The sequence below is a fragment of the Phyllostomus hastatus genome, unplaced genomic scaffold (assembly GCF_019186645.2).
Source record: "Phyllostomus hastatus isolate PE091 unplaced genomic scaffold, TTU_PhHast_1.1 phas_contig_150, whole genome shotgun sequence".
In the NCBI taxonomy this organism is placed as follows: domain Eukaryota; kingdom Metazoa; phylum Chordata; class Mammalia; order Chiroptera; family Phyllostomidae; genus Phyllostomus; species Phyllostomus hastatus.
In genome coordinates this window covers 172957-190468 of record NW_025333611.1, presented here as the reverse complement: position 1 = coordinate 190468, position 17512 = coordinate 172957, and the positions used below count along the sequence as shown (strand labels likewise).

At 69.7% G+C, this 17512-nt stretch overlaps 1 protein-coding gene across 3 annotated transcripts; it reads right to left on the bottom strand.

Moving 5' to 3' along the window:
- Nucleotides 1–12049: 12049 nt before the first annotated feature.
- On the bottom strand, nucleotides 12050–16644 carry LOC123805946 (basic salivary proline-rich protein 4-like). 3 transcript variants are annotated; one of them, XR_006783398.1, is made up of 4 exons: nucleotides 16262–16644; nucleotides 15620–15930; nucleotides 14501–15472; nucleotides 12050–12258 (listed from the first exon to the last, which is right to left on the bottom strand). XR_006783398.1 is itself a non-coding variant. In XM_045818845.1 (3 exons), the coding sequence occupies exons 1-3, from the start codon at nucleotides 14653–14655 to the stop codon at nucleotides 12395–12397; spliced, it is 741 nt and encodes a 246-aa protein (XP_045674801.1). In that variant the 5' UTR covers nucleotides 14656–14912; the 3' UTR covers nucleotides 12050–12394. The 3 variants fall into 3 exon arrangements, 1 of the variants encoding a protein (XP_045674801.1); XR_006783399.1 differs by having other exon boundaries at nucleotides 14935–15472; XM_045818845.1 differs by lacking the exons at nucleotides 15620–15930; nucleotides 16262–16644 and adding an exon at nucleotides 14084–14203 and having other exon boundaries at nucleotides 12050–12860; nucleotides 14501–14912.
- Nucleotides 16645–17512: the final 868 nt, after the last annotated feature.

The following is a 17512-nucleotide window of genomic DNA, read 5'->3' as shown; positions in this document are numbered from 1 at the left end:
TTCGAGGGAGGTTCTCGGTGTCTGAGGGCCCAGGACTTGTCCCTGCGCCTCCCCTCGCGGCCCTGGGAGGAGAGGACTGGACTCAGCTGGACAGCTGGGTGCCCGGCACAGCTGAGGGCCCTCCCTGCCCCGTGCTCCCAGACCAGCAGCGAGCCTCCCTCCCGCCCCACGCCCCTTCCTGGGGCCAGGGGGCCAGCGTGTGCTTCTGGAGAGCTGGGCTTTGCAACGTGGAGTTTGATGCCAGGTGCCCCCTGCAAACAAGGCCTCGCGTGTCCAGTGTGTGTCTTGGGGGTCTCCAGGGTGGACAGAGCTGGGGGACAACCCCTGGGAAGAAGGAGGAAGCCAGGGCTGGAGGGCAGGAGGCCGGCGAGGGCTGGCCTGGTGAGGAGACCGAGGAAGGCCGAGCCGCTGGCCGGGGGGAGCTCAGGCTGGCCACAGCCCCCACATGTCCAGCAGCGAGGCCCCTCTCAGAGCCGGGACCTGTGCTCACGGCCTCCCAACATTCACTGCTAGAGATCAGATGCGAGCTGGGGAGGGATTTATTTTGAATGTAAGCCGATCTCGGTGGAATCCTGGGCAGCTCTGCGGCTGCAGCCTGCGGACGTCGAGGCTGAGGGCATCAACGCGGCACAGTTGCTGTCGCTCTTGCTCCTTGGGCCCTGCTGGTGGCTGGGGCAGGGCAGGGCCCTCGGCCTGGACGGCTGACCCCACAGTGGCCCCCCAGCCATGGCCCTTCCCAGCATCCGCCGTTTGTCCATCGAGCGAAGCCCCCTGCCAGCCCGTCCATCAGGTAGGAGGCCCTGGACACCCCCTGTCCCGATGCCCCCGGCACCTGCGTGTGCCCAGGGGCCAGCACTGCCCTGTCTTCCCTGCACCCCAGGCCTTGGCCCCAGTCTGCCCTCCACGCCCAGCCCGAGTGAACGCCCTGCCTCCTCGTGCATCTGTGTGGGGACCCCCTCAGTCCTGGCAGTGGGGCTTCCGCGTGCCCCCCCACACGGGCAGCTCCTTTCCCCCTTCAAGACTCAGCACTGCTGAGCATCTCCCCCTCCCCCTGCCGAGACGACTCTGCTCGCCCCCATGGACCCCGCGTCACAGGAAGCCAAAGCCAAGAATGCTGAGGGGCCCCTGGGACGTGTGACTGCATCTGGCCCGGCGCCAGGAGTCACCCACAGGCATGCCGGGGGCTGGCGGGCAGCCAGGACGTGTCCTGCCAGCTGCCCCATGGGTGTGGGGGCAGGAAGCCCGTGGGACAGGCCCCTTCCTGGGAGCCTCGAGGAAGCTTAACCGTCAGTGCCCAGCCCCCCTGCACCAGTAAGCCAGCCTGTCCACCCGTCCACTCTGCTGGCCTGGACGCAGGAAGTGGAGCCAGGAGGACTCCCAGCACAAACCCCCTCGAGAGGGGAAGCCGAGGCTCAGAGAGGTGACAGGCGTCACAGCTGTGCCCGTCAGGGGTCGTGGGGAGGGGCTGCATCCTGACCCCGGAGACTCGGGGGGCCAGTGTGTCAGGGACCCCGCTCTGACGCAGCCGCTGTGGGAGACCCAGTGGGTCCTCGCCCTCCCTGGGAGGCCGTTGGTGGCAGGAGGAGCCCTCGGCGAGGGGGTGGAGGGAGCCCGGCCCTTGCCGCCTGGCCTGCCCCCTCCCTCTGCCCAGCTCCCTACCCCAGGCCCCTCCTGAGGTCCCCTGGGGGCCCTATTCCCAGCAGCGTCTGCTGTCTGTTCCGACACCGTGGCAGCGCCTGTGCTTGCCTGCTGGGCGGCAGCCTTCGCTGCACTGGCTTGGTCGGACCCCCCTCCTTCCTTCCCCCCTTCCTTCCCCCCTTCCTTACTTCCTCCCTTCCTCCCTCCCTTCCTCCCTTCCTTCCTCCCTCCCTTCCTCCCTTCCTTCCTTCTATGCATCCATCCCCCGAGCGGCATTGCTCCCGTGGCTCCCGCGGACCGAGCCCTGACCCCACTGCTCTTCTGGAAGCTTCCTCCAGCCTCTGAGACCATCAAAGGCCTGGGAGCCGGGCGACCTCTGTCCTGGGCGGGCGTGGCTTCCGGGCATGCCCGGGGAGGCGGGCAGCTCTCGGGGGCTATTTTGAGATCACCACAAACTTCGCCCCTGTGAACGGGAGTTTTCATCCGACCCGGCCGAGATGGGATGATGTCACTCCCAAATTACAGGGGCGCTGAGGGGCGGGGCCGGGTGGGGGCGAAGCGGTGCGGCCCTGCCGCCGGCCCCCCACCCTGGGCCCTCACCTGTGCGTGGGCCGGTGCCCCCTCCAGAGTCCCTGTGGCTGCCGGGCAGGCCATGCCTCTGGGGCAGATGCTGGTTTGTTTACTCAGGGCCGGGCAGCGGGACTCGCAAGTCCCAGGGAAATGACTAAGGCCCCTTTGTCATTTCCAGGGAGGCCTGGCCCAGCCAAGACCAGAGGGGAGGGGCCGAGCAGGGTCCCACGGAGGGCTCAGGGCTCACCTGGCCCCCAGCCCGAGGAACCCAAGCTCCCGGTCAGCCTGGGGCGGGAGGGGGCAGCCTGCCCACGGAGGGGTGCTGGGACAGCGCCTCTGGAGCATCCCAGGGATGCCGGCCCCTGCCCTCGGGGACAGTGCAGGGCACCAGCCCCAGGGGCCCCCGCGGGGCTCGGAGCCCCTGCTGAGCTCTTCTCGGAGCCCCCAGGGCCTAGCCGGGGACTGAGCAGAGAGCAGCCCCCTGGCTGTCTCGGGGGAGGAGGGGAGAGGGGCGGAGACAGCGGTGGGGGACAGGGAGGCAGACAGCCTCTCGCCTCTGGAGACAGGGCCTGCGCCCCAGTCTCCCCCTGACCCCGGAGGAGGAGTCTCCGTCGTGGGGAGGCCCCAGCCTCAGGGGGCAGAGAGGGGCTGTCGGTCGGCCTCCTGAGTGGGGCCCACGAGGCCCACCGGATCACTCATCACTTCACTCCCTCCCTCACTCGCTCGTTCGACAGACTTCCAGAGCAGCTTTTTTGGGATGGGCACTGAGCACAGCCTCTCTCCCCAGCTGGCTTTGTCTCCGGGGTCGTGGCCCACACGGCCCCTGCGGACAGGCAGTGCCCCCCGCGGGGGCCTGGCGCTGGTGTGCTCAGGGCGCACGGGGGGCGAGGGCAGGAGGGCGTCCCAGGAACTGTAGACACTTGGCAGGAGTCGCTGTGGTCTGCGCCCTACCTCGGGTGGCAGACAGGGAGGTGCTGAGGCCCCTGGGGTCGGAGGGCCCACGCTGCAGCACGGGGGGCTGTGGGGCCGGGGAGGGGCCTCAGGGACCCACCTCTCTGCCGCGGCCGCCACCCCGCTGTTCGCAGGCGCTGGTCCTGCCTCAGGGACTCTCCTGTCTGCCGAGACGTGGCGTGAAGATGTTTTCCCAGTTCTTCATTTACAAAATTTCTCATTTTTGTTTCTTTTTTAAAAATTTATTTATTTATTTTTAGAGAGAGGAGAAGGGACAGAAGAAGAGAGGGAGGGAAACACCCGTGGGTGGTTGCCTCTCATGCGCCCCCTGCTGGGGACCTGGCCTGCAACCCAGGCCTGTGCCCTGACTGGGAATCGAACTGGCGACCCTTGGGTGTGCAGGCTGGTGCTCAGTCCACTGAGCCACGCCAGCCGGAACTCGTTTTGCTTTATTTCACAGGCCGGCGTTGGTCCTTTGGTAGCTTACCTCTGGTGCGAAGCGTAAGGAGTGGGCCCGATGTAATCGCCGCCGTTCGACTGTCCTGCTGTCCCAGTTCCGACAAGGTGTCAGTCAGTGTCTGCAGTGAGCGCCCCGGCCCGACTCCGGCCGGAGCGCACGCCGTGACCTCGCCGCCGAAGCCAGGGTGAGGGGCGTGCCCCCAGCCACAGGCCCCCCGCGCCGTCGCTTCAGGCCGGCTGGCGTTTCTGACCGTGTGTAGTGCGTGAAGCCACGCGGCATCGACTTTCTTGTCTGGGTCCTTGTCACCACTTCTTGTCACTGAGTAGTGTTCTGTGGAGTAGCTAGATCAGCAGCCCCCGGCCCCCTTGGTCTTGTGCTCACGCGTCGTTTGCCGGGGGCACGAGGGCCAGGAGGGCCCACCCCTAGGTGCCGCGGCTCCGGGGTGCTGTGCGTCTGTGGCCGGGGCTGCGGCCGTCCTGTGCCACGGGTCTCAGAGGCCCGGCAGGGTCTCCGGGCAGCAGGCGTCACCAAGCAGAACCACAGACAGGTTCTGTACTTCAGGCGGGCAGCAGCCGGGAGCCGCAGTTACTGGTTGGCTGCCGTGTGCTCCTGGTGCCGAGACGCACTCCCCTGACTCCTGAGAGGGTTAGGGTTAGAGGCCGGAGGGTCCGAGTGCAGGGGTCTGTCTCCCCCGTGTGTCTCTCCACCCCCGGCCGGCCCGTCTGGGCTGGGTGGTAGCCCAGTGCCCAGCCAGGACACCCGAGAGCGTCCACATCTGATTTCATTCAGAAGCTGGCTCGGGACAGAGGAGGCCGGGGCAGCCACCCAGTGTGACCTTTCATCTCGAGGCCCCTTGGCTCGGGGCCAGGTGAGCCTCAGCTTTTCCCCAGCCTCCACCAGATTCCTTTGTGGATAAAGAGCAACTGAGTCAGGGCTCCAGTGTCAGCCCAGTGTCAGCCCAGGAGGGTGGCCGAGGGCCTCGGACTGCCCAGCTGGAGCTGGGAGCCCATCCTTCCTCTGTGTCCGGCCGCTGGGTGGGGAGCTGGGGAGACAGAGCACTGGACCGGAGGCAGAATGTCCTGGGTGCTCAGCGAGCAGAACTTGGGGCCAACCCGTGGCCTTAAACCCGTGGGGCAAACCAGCCCAGCCCGGACTTGACAACCCACCGTGCCTGGCGACAGGGGCTCCTGTCCTCTGCGTCGTGGGGACGTGGGACTCGGCCCCCGCGGCGTGCGATGTTCGAGCCAGCCTCAAGCCCCGTCGGGGGTCGGGGGCACGGCCTGATGCCCACCCTCCTCGGGCCCCGGCCCCTCCATCTGCACAGCGAGGAGGCAGCTCAGCGGCCGTCAGTCCCTCGTGGCTCCGGCTCCTGGGCTCAGAGGAGCTGCCTCCGACCCCGCAGCTCCAGCCCGGGGCGGGGCAAGGCCCGGGGAACTCGTGGGCACAGGCGGAGCGGCCGCTGCGAGTGCGGAGCAGAGCGGTCTGGGGCCCTCACACGGGTGCTGGTGCCAGCCAGGGCCCCACGGTGCGGGCCCACCCTCTCCCCCACTGAGGCTCCTGAGGCGGCCTCCCTCTGGCTGGTGGCTCGGGGTGTGCTCTGAGGGGCGCCACGCTGAGACAGCCTCGAGGAGGGCAGAACAGACAGGCCCCAGGGCCCAGGGCCGCCTCAGTTCCTTGCCCCGCAGCCCGAGGCGGACATGCGCTGAGCCATGGTGGGGCCTTGCGCACCCCAGTCTCTGTGGGGTCACGGCAGGGAGCTGCTGGGCCAGGGTTGGGGGACATGCCCCCTGGAGGTCAGACAGACGCCCACGGATGGACGGACAAACGGAGGCTCCTGCAACAGGACCGGTGTGGGCGTGTGTGCCAGGCCCCTCCCGCCCCTCCCCCCCGGGGAGAGTGCCAGGCACACCCGGCACGGAGGCAGCTGCTGCCACACTGGGGCTCCCCCGGGCAGCCCGGCGCTGGGCAGGGCCATGCACACCACAGCCCCGGGGGCTCCGGCCCCGGCGGGGGCTCAGGAGAGGCTGCCGGCTGGAAACATTCAGTGCGGAGGCCGGGCCGGCTCCCGGCGCCCGCCACTGCAGGGCTTCTGTCCAGCCGGGGCTGCCGAGAGGGGAGGCTGGGCAGGGCCTTGCGCCCCAGGAGGAGGCGAGCGTGTGCTTGGCCGGGCACCATAGCCTGGCCGGGGCGCCCCTGCCAGCCCCAGCCCCCGGGACCCCCGTTCCTCCTTCTGTGTGGCGGAAGCCGCGGCAGCCAGGCCGCCCTCGGAGCCTGACAGTGATGGATGGGCCGAGGCGCTGGGTTCCTGCCGAGTGGGAGGGGGGCCACTTCCCTCCGGCTACCAGACGGGCTGGACGCGGCTCCCCGGGCCTGGAGAGGGAGTTCCGGGCAGCATCCGGGCAGGTGGCTGCGCTGCCGAATCTGGCACTTCGGTGGCTATTTCTGCAAGTGACCCTGCGGCTCTGACCTCGCCGCGGGCACTGCCCTGTCTGCTCTCCCCGGTCTCCGGCCCGAGAGGGGGCAGCGGTCCCGGGAGTGGGCCCAGCTGGCTTCCTGAGGTCGCTGCCCTCTGCAGTTTAAAGCAAAAACGCCCCGGGCACTTGCGGCCTGCCCGCGGGGCGCCTGCTTCCTCCCCCGGGCTCCTCTGTTTGCTCGGCACCTATGGACTCCGGGGCTGTCTTCTGCGGCCCCACGTCCTCGCCGGGGGACGGGCGGCGTTCCCGGGTCAGAGCCGCCCAGGAGGGCCCGGAGGAGGGCCGCACGTGTGGTTCTCAAGTCGCCAGTGTCTGCATGAAAGGGCACACGGAGAAAGAGGAGAGCTTTAGCTTGGAGCCTGTATTTCAACCCCAAATCCAAAGCCCAGCCATCCCCGCACGGGGCCCACTCACGCTGTTGGCAGAGAACCTCACTCTGTCCAAGTCCCGGGCGTCCTCGTGTGCTTGGCCCTCATGTTCCCCTCCGCCAGGACCCGCGGACGCAGGGGCCGCCCTGAGGACCCCGGAGACCTGCAGTGGTGCCGGCGAGGGCCGACCAGAGACGGCAGAGCCGGGACGGGCAGGGGCTGGGAGGCAGGGAGTGGGCGGCAGGAGCAGCCGGTGCCCCCGAGGCCCGCGGTCTGCTCTCTGCCCCGTGGTGTCCTCGGGCGGCGGGCTGGCGGGCCGGCCCTCGGGAGCGGGACTCGAGGGGTCCAGCTGCGGCTGGAGCACAGAGCCCTCCGGCTGCTGGGTGTTTATCCACGAGGTCGCTCTCGGCGCCAAACGCAGGATGTGAAGCTGGGCCGGGTCCCACCACCCCCGTTTCTCTCCGGCCGACCTTCCGCGGCGATGGCAGCGGCCCCAGGCCCACTGTCCACGCTCGGGGCCGGGCCGGGACCTGCAGGCCGGCCGGGGTCGGTGCCGTGCAAGGTGTTGGCCCCACTGTCGCCTGGCCTGGCGCCCACGTGCGATCTGGGTGTGGGTGTGGTGCGGGGAGCCTGGGGCGTGCACGTGGGGGGGGTGTGCACGTGTGTGCATGCATGTGCATGCGTGTGCATGTGTGCGCCCACCGCATCCAGCCCCCACGGGCAGCCGGCCCCTCCGGATGCTCTTTCATCTGAGCTGGAACGTGTTTCGCCAACACTGACTCATTAGCCTCCCACGGCCTCAGGAGGTGACTCGGTCCGCTTTGTAGGAGGGGAAACTGAGCCACCTCACTGTTCCCAGCACTCGGCCGGGCCACCCAGCGAGTCACCCCTCCCGACTCCCCTCCGATCCCAGGCCCAGGAGTGTGCGCAGGGGCCGGGCGGGCCTGGGGGGCCTGCGGGCTGCGCCGCGCTCCAGGAGCCGCCGCCCCGTTCCACGCGGCGCTGGGCCGCGCTGGGCCGGCCGGCTCGGCCGTGCCTTTGGCTCCTGTGACTGAGCTCGCTCTCGATTCCCCGGAGCCCTGCGGCAGGGTCACCCGCCCACGGGCGAGGCGGCGGAGCTTCCGAGAAGGTCGGCTGGAGGTGCCGGGATGACGAAGCCGCGGGCGTGTCTGACCCGGAGGCGGCGCCCGCCGCCCCCACGCGCGAGCCGGCACGACGAAGGGGCACGCCGTGTACGGACCTCAACCGCCGAGCCCACGGTGTGGCCGGGGCCCGGGGCGAGGACAGCGAGGGGCCCCCCGGGGAAGGCCCTCCAGGGGCTGGAAGCACAGCTCCCGCCCTGGTTTCCGCCCCCGGACGCCTGGGGTTCGGGCAGCGTTCACGGAGTCGAGCCGGGGCCCCGAGCCCCGAGAGACAAGCCGGGAATGGGGCCTCCGGGGGACGTGCCCGCTCCTGCCCGCCCACCCGGCCGCTTTGACAGCCCGGACGCCCCGACTTGGCTGTCCCCGCCTGTCAGTCACCCCTTTGTGAGATCCCTTCCACGGCTGCGGCTGGCGGTGAAAACCTGTCTTCTGTTTGACGGGGCGGGAGGCGAACCCGGCTGTGCAAACAGGGCCCTCGGCTCAGGCGGCCAGGAGGGGGCGGGGGCGGGGGCGGGGGTGCTCGCACAGCGCCCCTCACCCTCCTGCGACCCGCCCGGGCGGCAGCCCTGCTGGCTTCTGCCTGACTCGGTGGGTCCACATTCACCCCTTTGTCCCGTCCCGCGCCCCAGGGGAAGCCACAGTCCCTGGCAGAGGCAGCGAGCCGTGGGCGCCTGGGGGGCACGGAGGGGCCGGCGGGGACCCGGGGAGGGCAGCAGGCCCGGGCAGGGCGAGAGTAGCAGCAGCAGTGACGTGTGCTGAGTGAGACCCTGGACGTTTCATGAGATTTGTCACCTTTAATTCTCTCAGCCCCAGCAAGTAGGCGTTGCTGTCACGAAGAGGACACCTCTGGCCAGTGGCTGGGGACAACCTGCCGGCCGCTCTGTGGCGGAGCGACTCACCGGAGGTCGCTGTGCGGGAAACCTCGGAGCGGGGCTCCGAGCTCAGGCCCTGCCGTGCCAGGCAGCATGTCTGTGAAGGTCTGGGCCCCGAAACTGCTCCGGCCGCCTCCCGGCCGGGACCCGCCCCAGCTGCCTGGCCGCACCGCCCAGGGCTCTCCTCCGCAGCCCGCGCCCCGCGGCCCCGCCCCGGTGCCCCTTGCTGGCACCCCAGCACTCCGCCTGGCTGGCCCTGGGGCTCTGTCTCCCAGCCCCAGCCCCACCCCCACCCACCAGCGGCTCCAGCTCTCCTGCCTGGCACCCCCCTGCCCCCCCTCCACCCGAGCCAGCGGCCCCATTCAGCTCTGCGGCCCTCTGCTGCCCTCGCCCCAAGCCTTTCTTCCCGATGGCCACGGGACCGGCAGGGCTGCCCAGTCTGCGGCCGCGGGCGCCGGCCTCCCTCCGAGGCCCCAGCGCAGGCCAGAGCCATGTCCGCGGGCGTCGGGGACCGGGCCAAGGCCAAGGCTGCCGGCCCGGCGGGTCCCTTTGTCTGCGCAGCCCTGGCCCCGACGGTGTGGGGCCGGCCTCCTGGCAGGAGGACGACCTGCTGGAGCCGGGGGAGCTTCCCTGCGGCCACTGGCGTCCCCCGCCACCTCGCGGGCCTCGGCTGACCCCAGCAGGCAGGGCCCTTGGAGAGCCGAGCGTGAGGCCGGGAGTTCTGGTGGGTCAGGCACCGTGGAGGAACCGCCCGTCCTCCCGCGGGCGCGGGCGAGGGAGCTTGGGGAGCCGGCGTCGCCGCGTTCTCTCCCGGGTCCTTCCTCGAGGTCGCGCTTCGGCCGTCAGGACAGCGCGGCGCCCACTCAGCCTGGCCACTCGCCGGGTGGCCCTGAGGCCCCGGAGCCCCAGCCGGAGCCGGCTCTGGAACCCGAGCACATGGGCCCGTGGACAACCGACACCCCGGCCGACCCAGTCCTGTCTCCACTCACTTCTCCTCGCCCGTGAGAGGCCGCCGCCGGCTCAGTCCCGCCCGGTTCCCTCCAGAGAGCTCGGGCGTGCCTCGGTTTACCCTTTAGCAGCAGCAGCACCCGGTCGGGGTGGGGGCAGCCTTCCCGCGGGCCGACCTGACTCGCTTGCTCGCGGTGGTGCAGGCACTGGGGGGAGGGCCCCGGCAGCACCCGCGAGGCCGAGGCCTGGGTGCCACTGCGCAGCCCCGGGGCGCGGCGCCGGGAAGAGGGGGCAGACGCACAGACGTGCGCCCGGGACGGCCTGCCGCCCAGCGGGGCACATGGCCAAGCAGAACAGGTGGGACGGGAGGAGCGGCAGCTCTTGCCACATTCGTGTTCAACAGGCCACGTGCCGGGGAGTCCACATGACGTGTGCTTTTCTGCAGTGACTGTGCAGCCGTCGCCGGTCACCGCCCGGGCAGCCCGCTGCGGCCCCAGGTCCCACGTGGGTGAGCAGGTCGAGGTCGGGGCAGCGCCAGCCCCAGGACGTGCGGCCTGACGCCCACGCCCGCTCCGGGCACTCCCTGACCACCCCCGAGCGTGTGGGCCCGTGTCCTGCCGCCGTGGGCGCCCAGCGTGGGCCCTGAAACGCGCTGTCCTGGCCGGAAGAGAGCGTGTGGAGGGAGCTCCGGGCGCCCCAGAGTCCTGACCGGGAAGCTGACGTCCCGGCCACCGGAGGTGTCGGGCAGGAGGACAGACCGGTTTCCTGGTGTCACTGCGGCTCAGTCGCCCTCGCTCCGGGCCGTGCACCCCAGGGGCACACGGGGAGGGCGGGCTCAGCGGAAGTTCCCTGGGTCACCGGTGAGCAGGGAGGCCAAGAGCCCCCGTCCAGGCGTCGGGTCTATGTGGTGGACAGAGGGTCTCGGGTTGCCCTCAGGGGTGGTCTGGCTTCAGAGGAGGTGCCGGCCATGTGGGGCTTGATGGGCAGACAGGCCAGGTCCGGCAGGACGCCCTGGCAGAGGCCCGGGTGCGGTCAGTGCCGTGGGGTCGGCCCCGGGCAGTGGCGGGAGGCTCTGTGGTGTCCGGGTGGTGGGTGCAGCCCACACCCTCCCTTCCAGGCCCCAGACAGGCTGCCCCCCCCGACCCCCGCCGACCTGCCATCGTGGGGTCGGCTTTGCAGGCCCTTCTGTGTGCATGGGGCTGGCTGCCTCTTCACGCGCGCCGGCACCCGCATGGTGGCCCCTCCGGGAACGGCCTCTCCTTGCCCTTTGGGGGGTGTGACTCACACTGCAGGACACGCTGCCCGAGCCCCCTGCCCTGCCCTCCGTGCGGGCGGGCCGGGCTGAATGGGCCCTTGTTGCTGAGAGCGGGCGCACGCTGGAAGGGGTGTGTGGGGCGAGGCTGGCCGGGCTGCTGCCCTGGAGGGCGGTGCCGGGGGCACCGAGTCACGGGCAGCGCGGGGAGGGGGCTCGGGCCGCCCGCCCCGCATCCCCGGGTGGGCTGCCTCTCAGGGAGACCCCCCCATGGAGATCCAGGCTCCGAGTGGGACCCCTGGGGGGCGTCACGTGAGGTTCTCTGGGGCCCACCCTCAGCCCTGCTCCCCTGCCAGCCAGCCGCCCACCACGGGGCGGGCCCCTGTTCCTGTGGGGGGCCGGGTGGATTCTTCCTCCCCCCAGAGGGTCCCATGCGTGGAAGGACCTCGCTTGGCGTCGTGTTCCCCCCGGCAGCCCGGCATCTGCGTTCGGACGGCACAGCGCCCCCCGGGTGGGAACGGGGGGCCCTGCCAATGTCGCACCCTGTTGACAGGGTGTGCCGACAGGCCCCTCGGGTCCCCCCGGGGTGGGGGGCGAGCTCTAGCGGTCCTCTGCGGCCCCTCCTCCTGTCCACAGGCCCCCCGCTGTCCTGGAACTCGCACCCTGGACTCTGCTGGCGGGAGGCCAGGGCACTCCGACCGGCCCAGGCCCCCAGGTGGGGCAGAGCACTGGGGGACGCGGTGCCCAGGTGTGCCCCTGGGAACCACCCCTGGAGACGGGCAGGGACCGATTTCCGGCTGGCCAGGCGGAGCCCCCATCAGGCTTGTCAGCGGGTGACTTTACTGAACAGTGACTGCGCACTCGGTCCCCCCCCCCACGCCCAGCACTGCCTGGTTGGCGGCAGGGTCTCTGAGCCTCAGTTTCCCCAAGGAGGTTGCGTCTTCTCCACGTTCCAGGATCTTTGATCTCAGACACTTGCTCTGCAGCAGGAGGTTTGGGTCCAGGCGCCCCGTGTGTCCAAGCGAGGGGGGTCTCAGTCAGAGAAAAGAGAGGCCACTGTCCCCCCATGCACGCCCCCCACCCCACCCCGGGGTTAGGAACCTGAGTCAGATCCGTTGGGCTGACAGCCGGTGATGGAAACAGGAGCAGCCACCAGCTCCGAGGGGGAGCCTGGCTCCGAGCCACCTCTCACCTGCATGCCCCCGCGGAACGGCCGGCCCCCCCGGCCTGGCAGCCATGGGCCGCAGGTGGTGCCAAAGCTGGAACTAGTGACTCGCACACTGCCCTTCCTGGGCGGGCACTTCCTTTCTCAAAGGTTTTGTTTATTTTATTGTAATTTTAGAGGGGGAAGGAGAGAGAGAGACATCAGTGCGTGGTTGCCTCTCACGCGCCCCCTCCTGGGGACCTGGTCTGCAACCCAGGCACGTGCCCTGACTGGGACTCAAACCGGTGACCCTTTGGTTCACAGGCCGGTGCTCAGTCCACTGAGCCGCACCAGCTGGGGCCGCTCCCTTGTGTAGGAAACAGTGGTTGTTGGAGAACTTAGGTCCTCTGCGTGAGCATGTAGTGGGTTGGTTACACATCTGTGAGCACAGAAACCGTTCTCAGTTGTCATTTCCACCACAGGAGGCGATGAAGCAGAACCAGCGAGAGCGGTTTGGGGTCCTCACTGGTTCTTAAGAGTTAGAGGGGTCCCGAGGCCGAACCGTCTGAGAATTATTAGTGCAGGGAGAACCAGAGGCCCGCACAGAGGGAGGCTGACCCTGGCGGCCACAGCCCTGCAGCCACAGGGTTCCCACGGGGCTGGATTTGGGGTCTTTTCCCGGGGACCCCCACCCCTCTTCTAGCAGAGTACTGATGGTCCCCAGAGCTGCACAGCCTGGTCCCAGGGGTGCCGGTGGACGGCCGGGTTCCGAGGGCAGTCGGGGTCTCCCTGCTGGGCTGGCGGACGCCCCCGCTTGGAGGGGAGGAGAGGCGGTTCCTGTGACCAGACACCTGGGGGCTGGACCTGGCCGCAGGGGAAGGGGACAGGGACCCGGTGGGTCCCTCCCACCACACGCCACCCCGCGCAGGGGCCCCGTCCGAGGGAGGTGCACTTACTCCCCAGAGAAGCGGGGCCCGGCCCCGAGCCTGGTGGAGCTCCCGCCTGCTCACTCCTGGCTGCCCCTCGGGCCTGGACTCGGCTCTGCAGAGGGGCAAAGCTCCAGGTGGCTGGAGCCAAGGGTTCCCTGGACAAACCGGCGTTGCCTCGGGCCAGTTGGGATGGGATTCCAGAAAAACACCCTGCTCTCCAAGCTGCTGGGGTGGGTGACCCCTCAACCTCCCGGGGCCGCGGGCGGGCGGGCGGGCAGGAGACACCAGCGAGGCCTCCCTGCCAAGAGCGCGGGCGGCCGAGGGGCAGAGAGGCCCGCAGCCCAGGGCCACAGCCGCCCCAGAGCCGGGGGCAGAGCTGGGACTGCCCCCCCCGCCCCGGAGACGGGTGTGAGACGCGGGTGCCCAGCCCTCAGCAGGGCAGCCCCAGCAACAGCACACCCGGCACGTGCCCCCACACGCGGCACTTCAGAGTGGGGGGCCGGCCTTCCGGAGTCTCCAGGCCACACTGGAAGGGCAGAGCTGTCTTGGGCCTCACATTAAATACGTAGACACTAACGAAAACAGATGAGCAAAAAAAAACCGTTTTACCCAAATTTACGATTTTGTGTTGGGCTGCATCCATAGCCATCCTGGGCCACACGAGGCCCGCCCGCCTCGGGCTGGAAACCCGGGCTTTAAAGAAAAGGGACCGGCCCTGGCTGGGGTGGCTCAGCGGACAGACTGAAAGGTCGCCAGTTCCATCCCTGGCCGGGGCGCAGGCCTGAGCTGCAGGCCAGGTCCCCAGTTGGGGGCGTGTGAGAGGCAACCATTTAGCCTTTCTCTCCCTCTCGTTCTGCCTCCCTTCCCCTCTCTCTAAAAATAAAATAAAATCTCTAAAAAAGAAGAAAAAAATAACGATAGCCTCAAAAATATCGTGAGAATAGCCTTGTTTTACGTGTTCGCAAGCTTCCTCCGTGTTTGGGCTGTAAGAGAGCGCAGCTGGCTCTCATGTCTGCGTCTGCGTTTAATCCTGCACGTGGCCCCGAGGAGACCGTGCCGGGCGCCCCGCACGCACGGACTCAGAGGCAGGCGGCCCCCGACGGCCACTCCCCACGGGACGCCGGGGCCCCGGACCCGCCTGGGGAGCCACCACTGCCAAGTGCGTGACGCGCAGCCCGGGAGCAGGAAGGGGGCTCCCGCAGAGCAGGAAACAAGAAGCAGGACGGCACGCGGCCGGCAACGAGGCCGCGGTCGCAGCGGACGCACGGGGACCAGACTGCCCTGCCTGCCGGGCTCTGGGCCCCAGGAGCCGCCGTCTCCCGCCACAGCACTCACTGCTGACGTTTGCGGGCCTGGTGCCGGCCTTGCGGGGCCCGGGACAGTGCCAACGTGGCGTCCACTCTCCCCAGCTCGCGGCCCGTGGACGGTGACAGGCTGGACTCAGTCACCCTCTTCCTGCAAAGGTCGGCCTGTCTCTTGGGTCCCGTCCGCACGATGGGGCCTGAGCAGGTGCCTCCCGCCGCGCCACCTCCCCGTCCCGGAGCGCTCAGGGGCTGGGGGCGCATCACCGAGCCCCTCACTCAGGAAGGTGGGTGGTGGGGTCCACGAGGACACCGATCGCATCTGCCCCACTGAACTCGGGGAGAACGGCGGCCCAGGCGTGGGGGTGGGGAGGCCCCAGCGGGGAGGCTGAGCAGAGGCACCGAGCCCAGACCTCCGCTGGCAAGGCCGCGGCCCGCCTCCCCGCCTCACCTGCTTGCGGAGGTGCTGTCCTGGTCGGAGCCCTGAGCTGCTGGAAACGACGTCATAGGGGAGGGCGTCGGACTCGGTGCCCGAAGACCTGGCCGGGAGCCCCGCCGGCCCCCACTCGGGCTGCGCTGAGTCGGCCTGTGAGCACTGCCCCTCATCTGCCCAGCAGCCCCCAGGATAGGCCTGCCGGTGAGGCCTGGGTGCTGCCAGGGGCCTGGGTGAGCCCGGGGCTGGGAGCCGTGTCCACCAGGCTGACACGAGACGGTACCTGCTCCGCTCTGCGCTCCCGGCAGAGGCCCTGGAGGTCTGGTGGGTGCCTGGTGGGTCCCTGCTGACACCCACGGGCCCAGTCTGGCCGTCACCGCAGCTCTGCAGGGTTGAAGCCCCCTCGGACCTCCTTGCCCGCTCCCTTCCCAGGTGAGAGCTCAGGTGTGTACCTGCCGAGCATCCAGACAGCAGCCCAGAGCCTCCCGGGGCTGAGACGCGACTGGCTCACAGACACTCGCATCTCGCAGTGCTGAGGCCGGACCCAAAGACCCGGGGGCAGCGCCGGCCTCTCAGCTCTCGGCGGTGTCTGCACGCCCAGCTTCACGCGGCGTCCCTGTGGGAGGGCGGTGTGTCCGTTGCCTGGACCAGGGTCCACCCAGGGACCTCCTCTCACTCTGAGGACCTCTGCAAAGACACTACCTCCAAACAAGGTCACGTGCTGAGGAACAGGGGCGAGGATGCCAACAGATCCCTTTTGGGGGACACAGTTCCACTCCGAGGAGCTGGCTGGTGACTTCCTGGGACCCCCAGTTCTGTCCTGGGTGTCGGCTGCCCCAGTGGTCAGCCGGTTCCCGCCACGGAGTCCTGGTCCATCCGCTTGCAGCTCTGGCCGCCTCGACAGCCCCGTGGACCCAGCAGGCTGCCGTCACTGCACACTGCCGTGTGACCTCGGTGAGTGGGTGACCTCTCTGCGCTTGGTTTTCTCACCTGGGGAAGGGGGCAGGTGACGGGAGAGGGAGCTGTGCTTGGAGCCGGCACCCAGGAAACGCGGCACCTCAGCACGGGGCCCCTCATTCCAGGGGGCACGGGTTCCCTCAGGACTTCTGCCCACCTCCCCCCAACCTCTGGACTCACAGCCACGGTGCCTGTGTGGCCCGGACTGCACTTTGGCCCCTGTGGTCATAGAGCGTGGACAGGGCTTTGCACCGCTGTTGTCATGGAAACCGCTGGGTCAGCTTCTTTCCTGCCAGGTCCCTTCTCTGTTCTCCCGGCACTTCTGGGAGGGGCGGGCCCCTGCCCCCCCCCCTCAGCCCGAGGACTGAGGGTGGGATGGGGGCGCGAGGCCCAGGACCCGGAGGGAGGGACTCTGCCGGCGTCGCTGAGGCTCCCGTCTTCCCGCCGGCCCTCTCCCGGCGCCGGCGAGGCTGCCGTGACCAGCTCCCCCACTGCACAGATGGGAAAAGCGAGAGTGCGAGCGACTGCCCACAGTCACGGGTGGGGACCACCCAGGCTGGGACTCGCACCCTGCGCTCCGCCCAGACCCTCTGGCTCTCCCCCAGCCGCTCCTCGCCCCTCGCAGCCAGGGCACGGGCTGGGGGCCCTGCCTGGAGGCGAGGAGCGTGGCCCTCAGTGCTCCGGCGCCTGGCACAGCCGCTGGCGCCCAGTCGGCGCTCAGTGGGTGCTGGTGGCATGGACGGCCTGGGCGTGTCTTCCCGGGGCCGAGAGTGGACAGTGGGCTCCCTGAGGCTCCCCCTCCCAGCCTGCTCGCCTCCTGACCTGGCGCCTGGGGTCAGGCTTTGGCGTGTGGTTTTGGGGAACACAGCCGGTCAGGCCTGGTGTGTGTCCCACGGAGGTTTAAGTACCTCCCTGCTGGTGCCCAGCTGGTCCAGAAAAGGGGGGTCGATGACCGGCCCAGCCCGGGTCGAATGCTACGGGCCTGGGGGAGATCGGATCCTGCAGAAGCTTAGATCCCCGGGAAAAGCCCTTTAAAATCCCTGGGTCTTCGTTCCCCTGGCGTCACCTCGACCCACCGCCGCCCAGACGGTGCCCCTGGGCCCTGCAGAGCTGACGCTGCAGGGGCTCTCAAGTGGGCAGCCCCAGCAGTCCCGCCGGGCGCCCTGGCCGACACCCGGGAGCTCAGGCTGTTTTCCCACTTCCTGAGGCCGGGCTGCGGGCACAGCCAGCTGAGGGGCTGACAGGCAGGCGGACGGAGGACAAAGGTCGCCCCTGCTGCCCGGCACACACACATGCAGGGCACACAGGGACACGCACTCACACACACAGCAGGCTCAGGGTCATAAGGTGACCCCCACCCCCGTCCTGGCACCCAGAAGCGGGGCTGACAGCGCTCGGTGCCCAGGGCTGTCCCGTGGGAGCTCCGAGGGCCTGGGGTCTCCGGGGAGGCTCTGGCCTCTGCACAGGTGGGTCCCCTGCTGCTGTCTGTCTGTCTGTCTGTCTGGGGCCCGGCCCCTGTCCTGCCCCTTCCTTTCCCCGGCTGAGCAGGGTGGGCTTAGGCACTGGAGTGGGCCGAGGGCTTGGAGCAACGTGGACCGAGCCGAGCCTGGCCCTTGGGCCTGTGGGTGCGTTTCGCCTCACCTGCACCAGAGCATCCTGCCAGAAATGCCGGCCCTGGAGGCCTCCACAGGCTCTAGAAATACGAGGAGGCATCTGGGCTCCTGGGGGGCAGGGGGTGGGGGCTGTGGTGGAGGCACCCACAGCTCCCCCGCCCTCGACCCTCCTGGGGCGGGGCTGGCTCTCCCTGCAGACAGACGGGGGCCGCAGACCAGGCTCCGCCAAGCCTGGGAGCAGGCCCCGTGGGAAGGGACACCCTCTGCGTCTCGTCTGACGCCAGGGGCTGTGTGCGGCTCGCACCCCAGCTCCGGGGGAGCGGGGGGACTGGCTTGCTGGGGGTGGGGGTGGGGGTACTCGGGGACAGGGGCCCTGGAGGGCCTGGAGGGCGGGCCTCCCTGGGCGGGCGAGGCCGCGCACAGGGTCAGGGCCTGCGAGGAGCCAGCTGGGCAGCGAGGC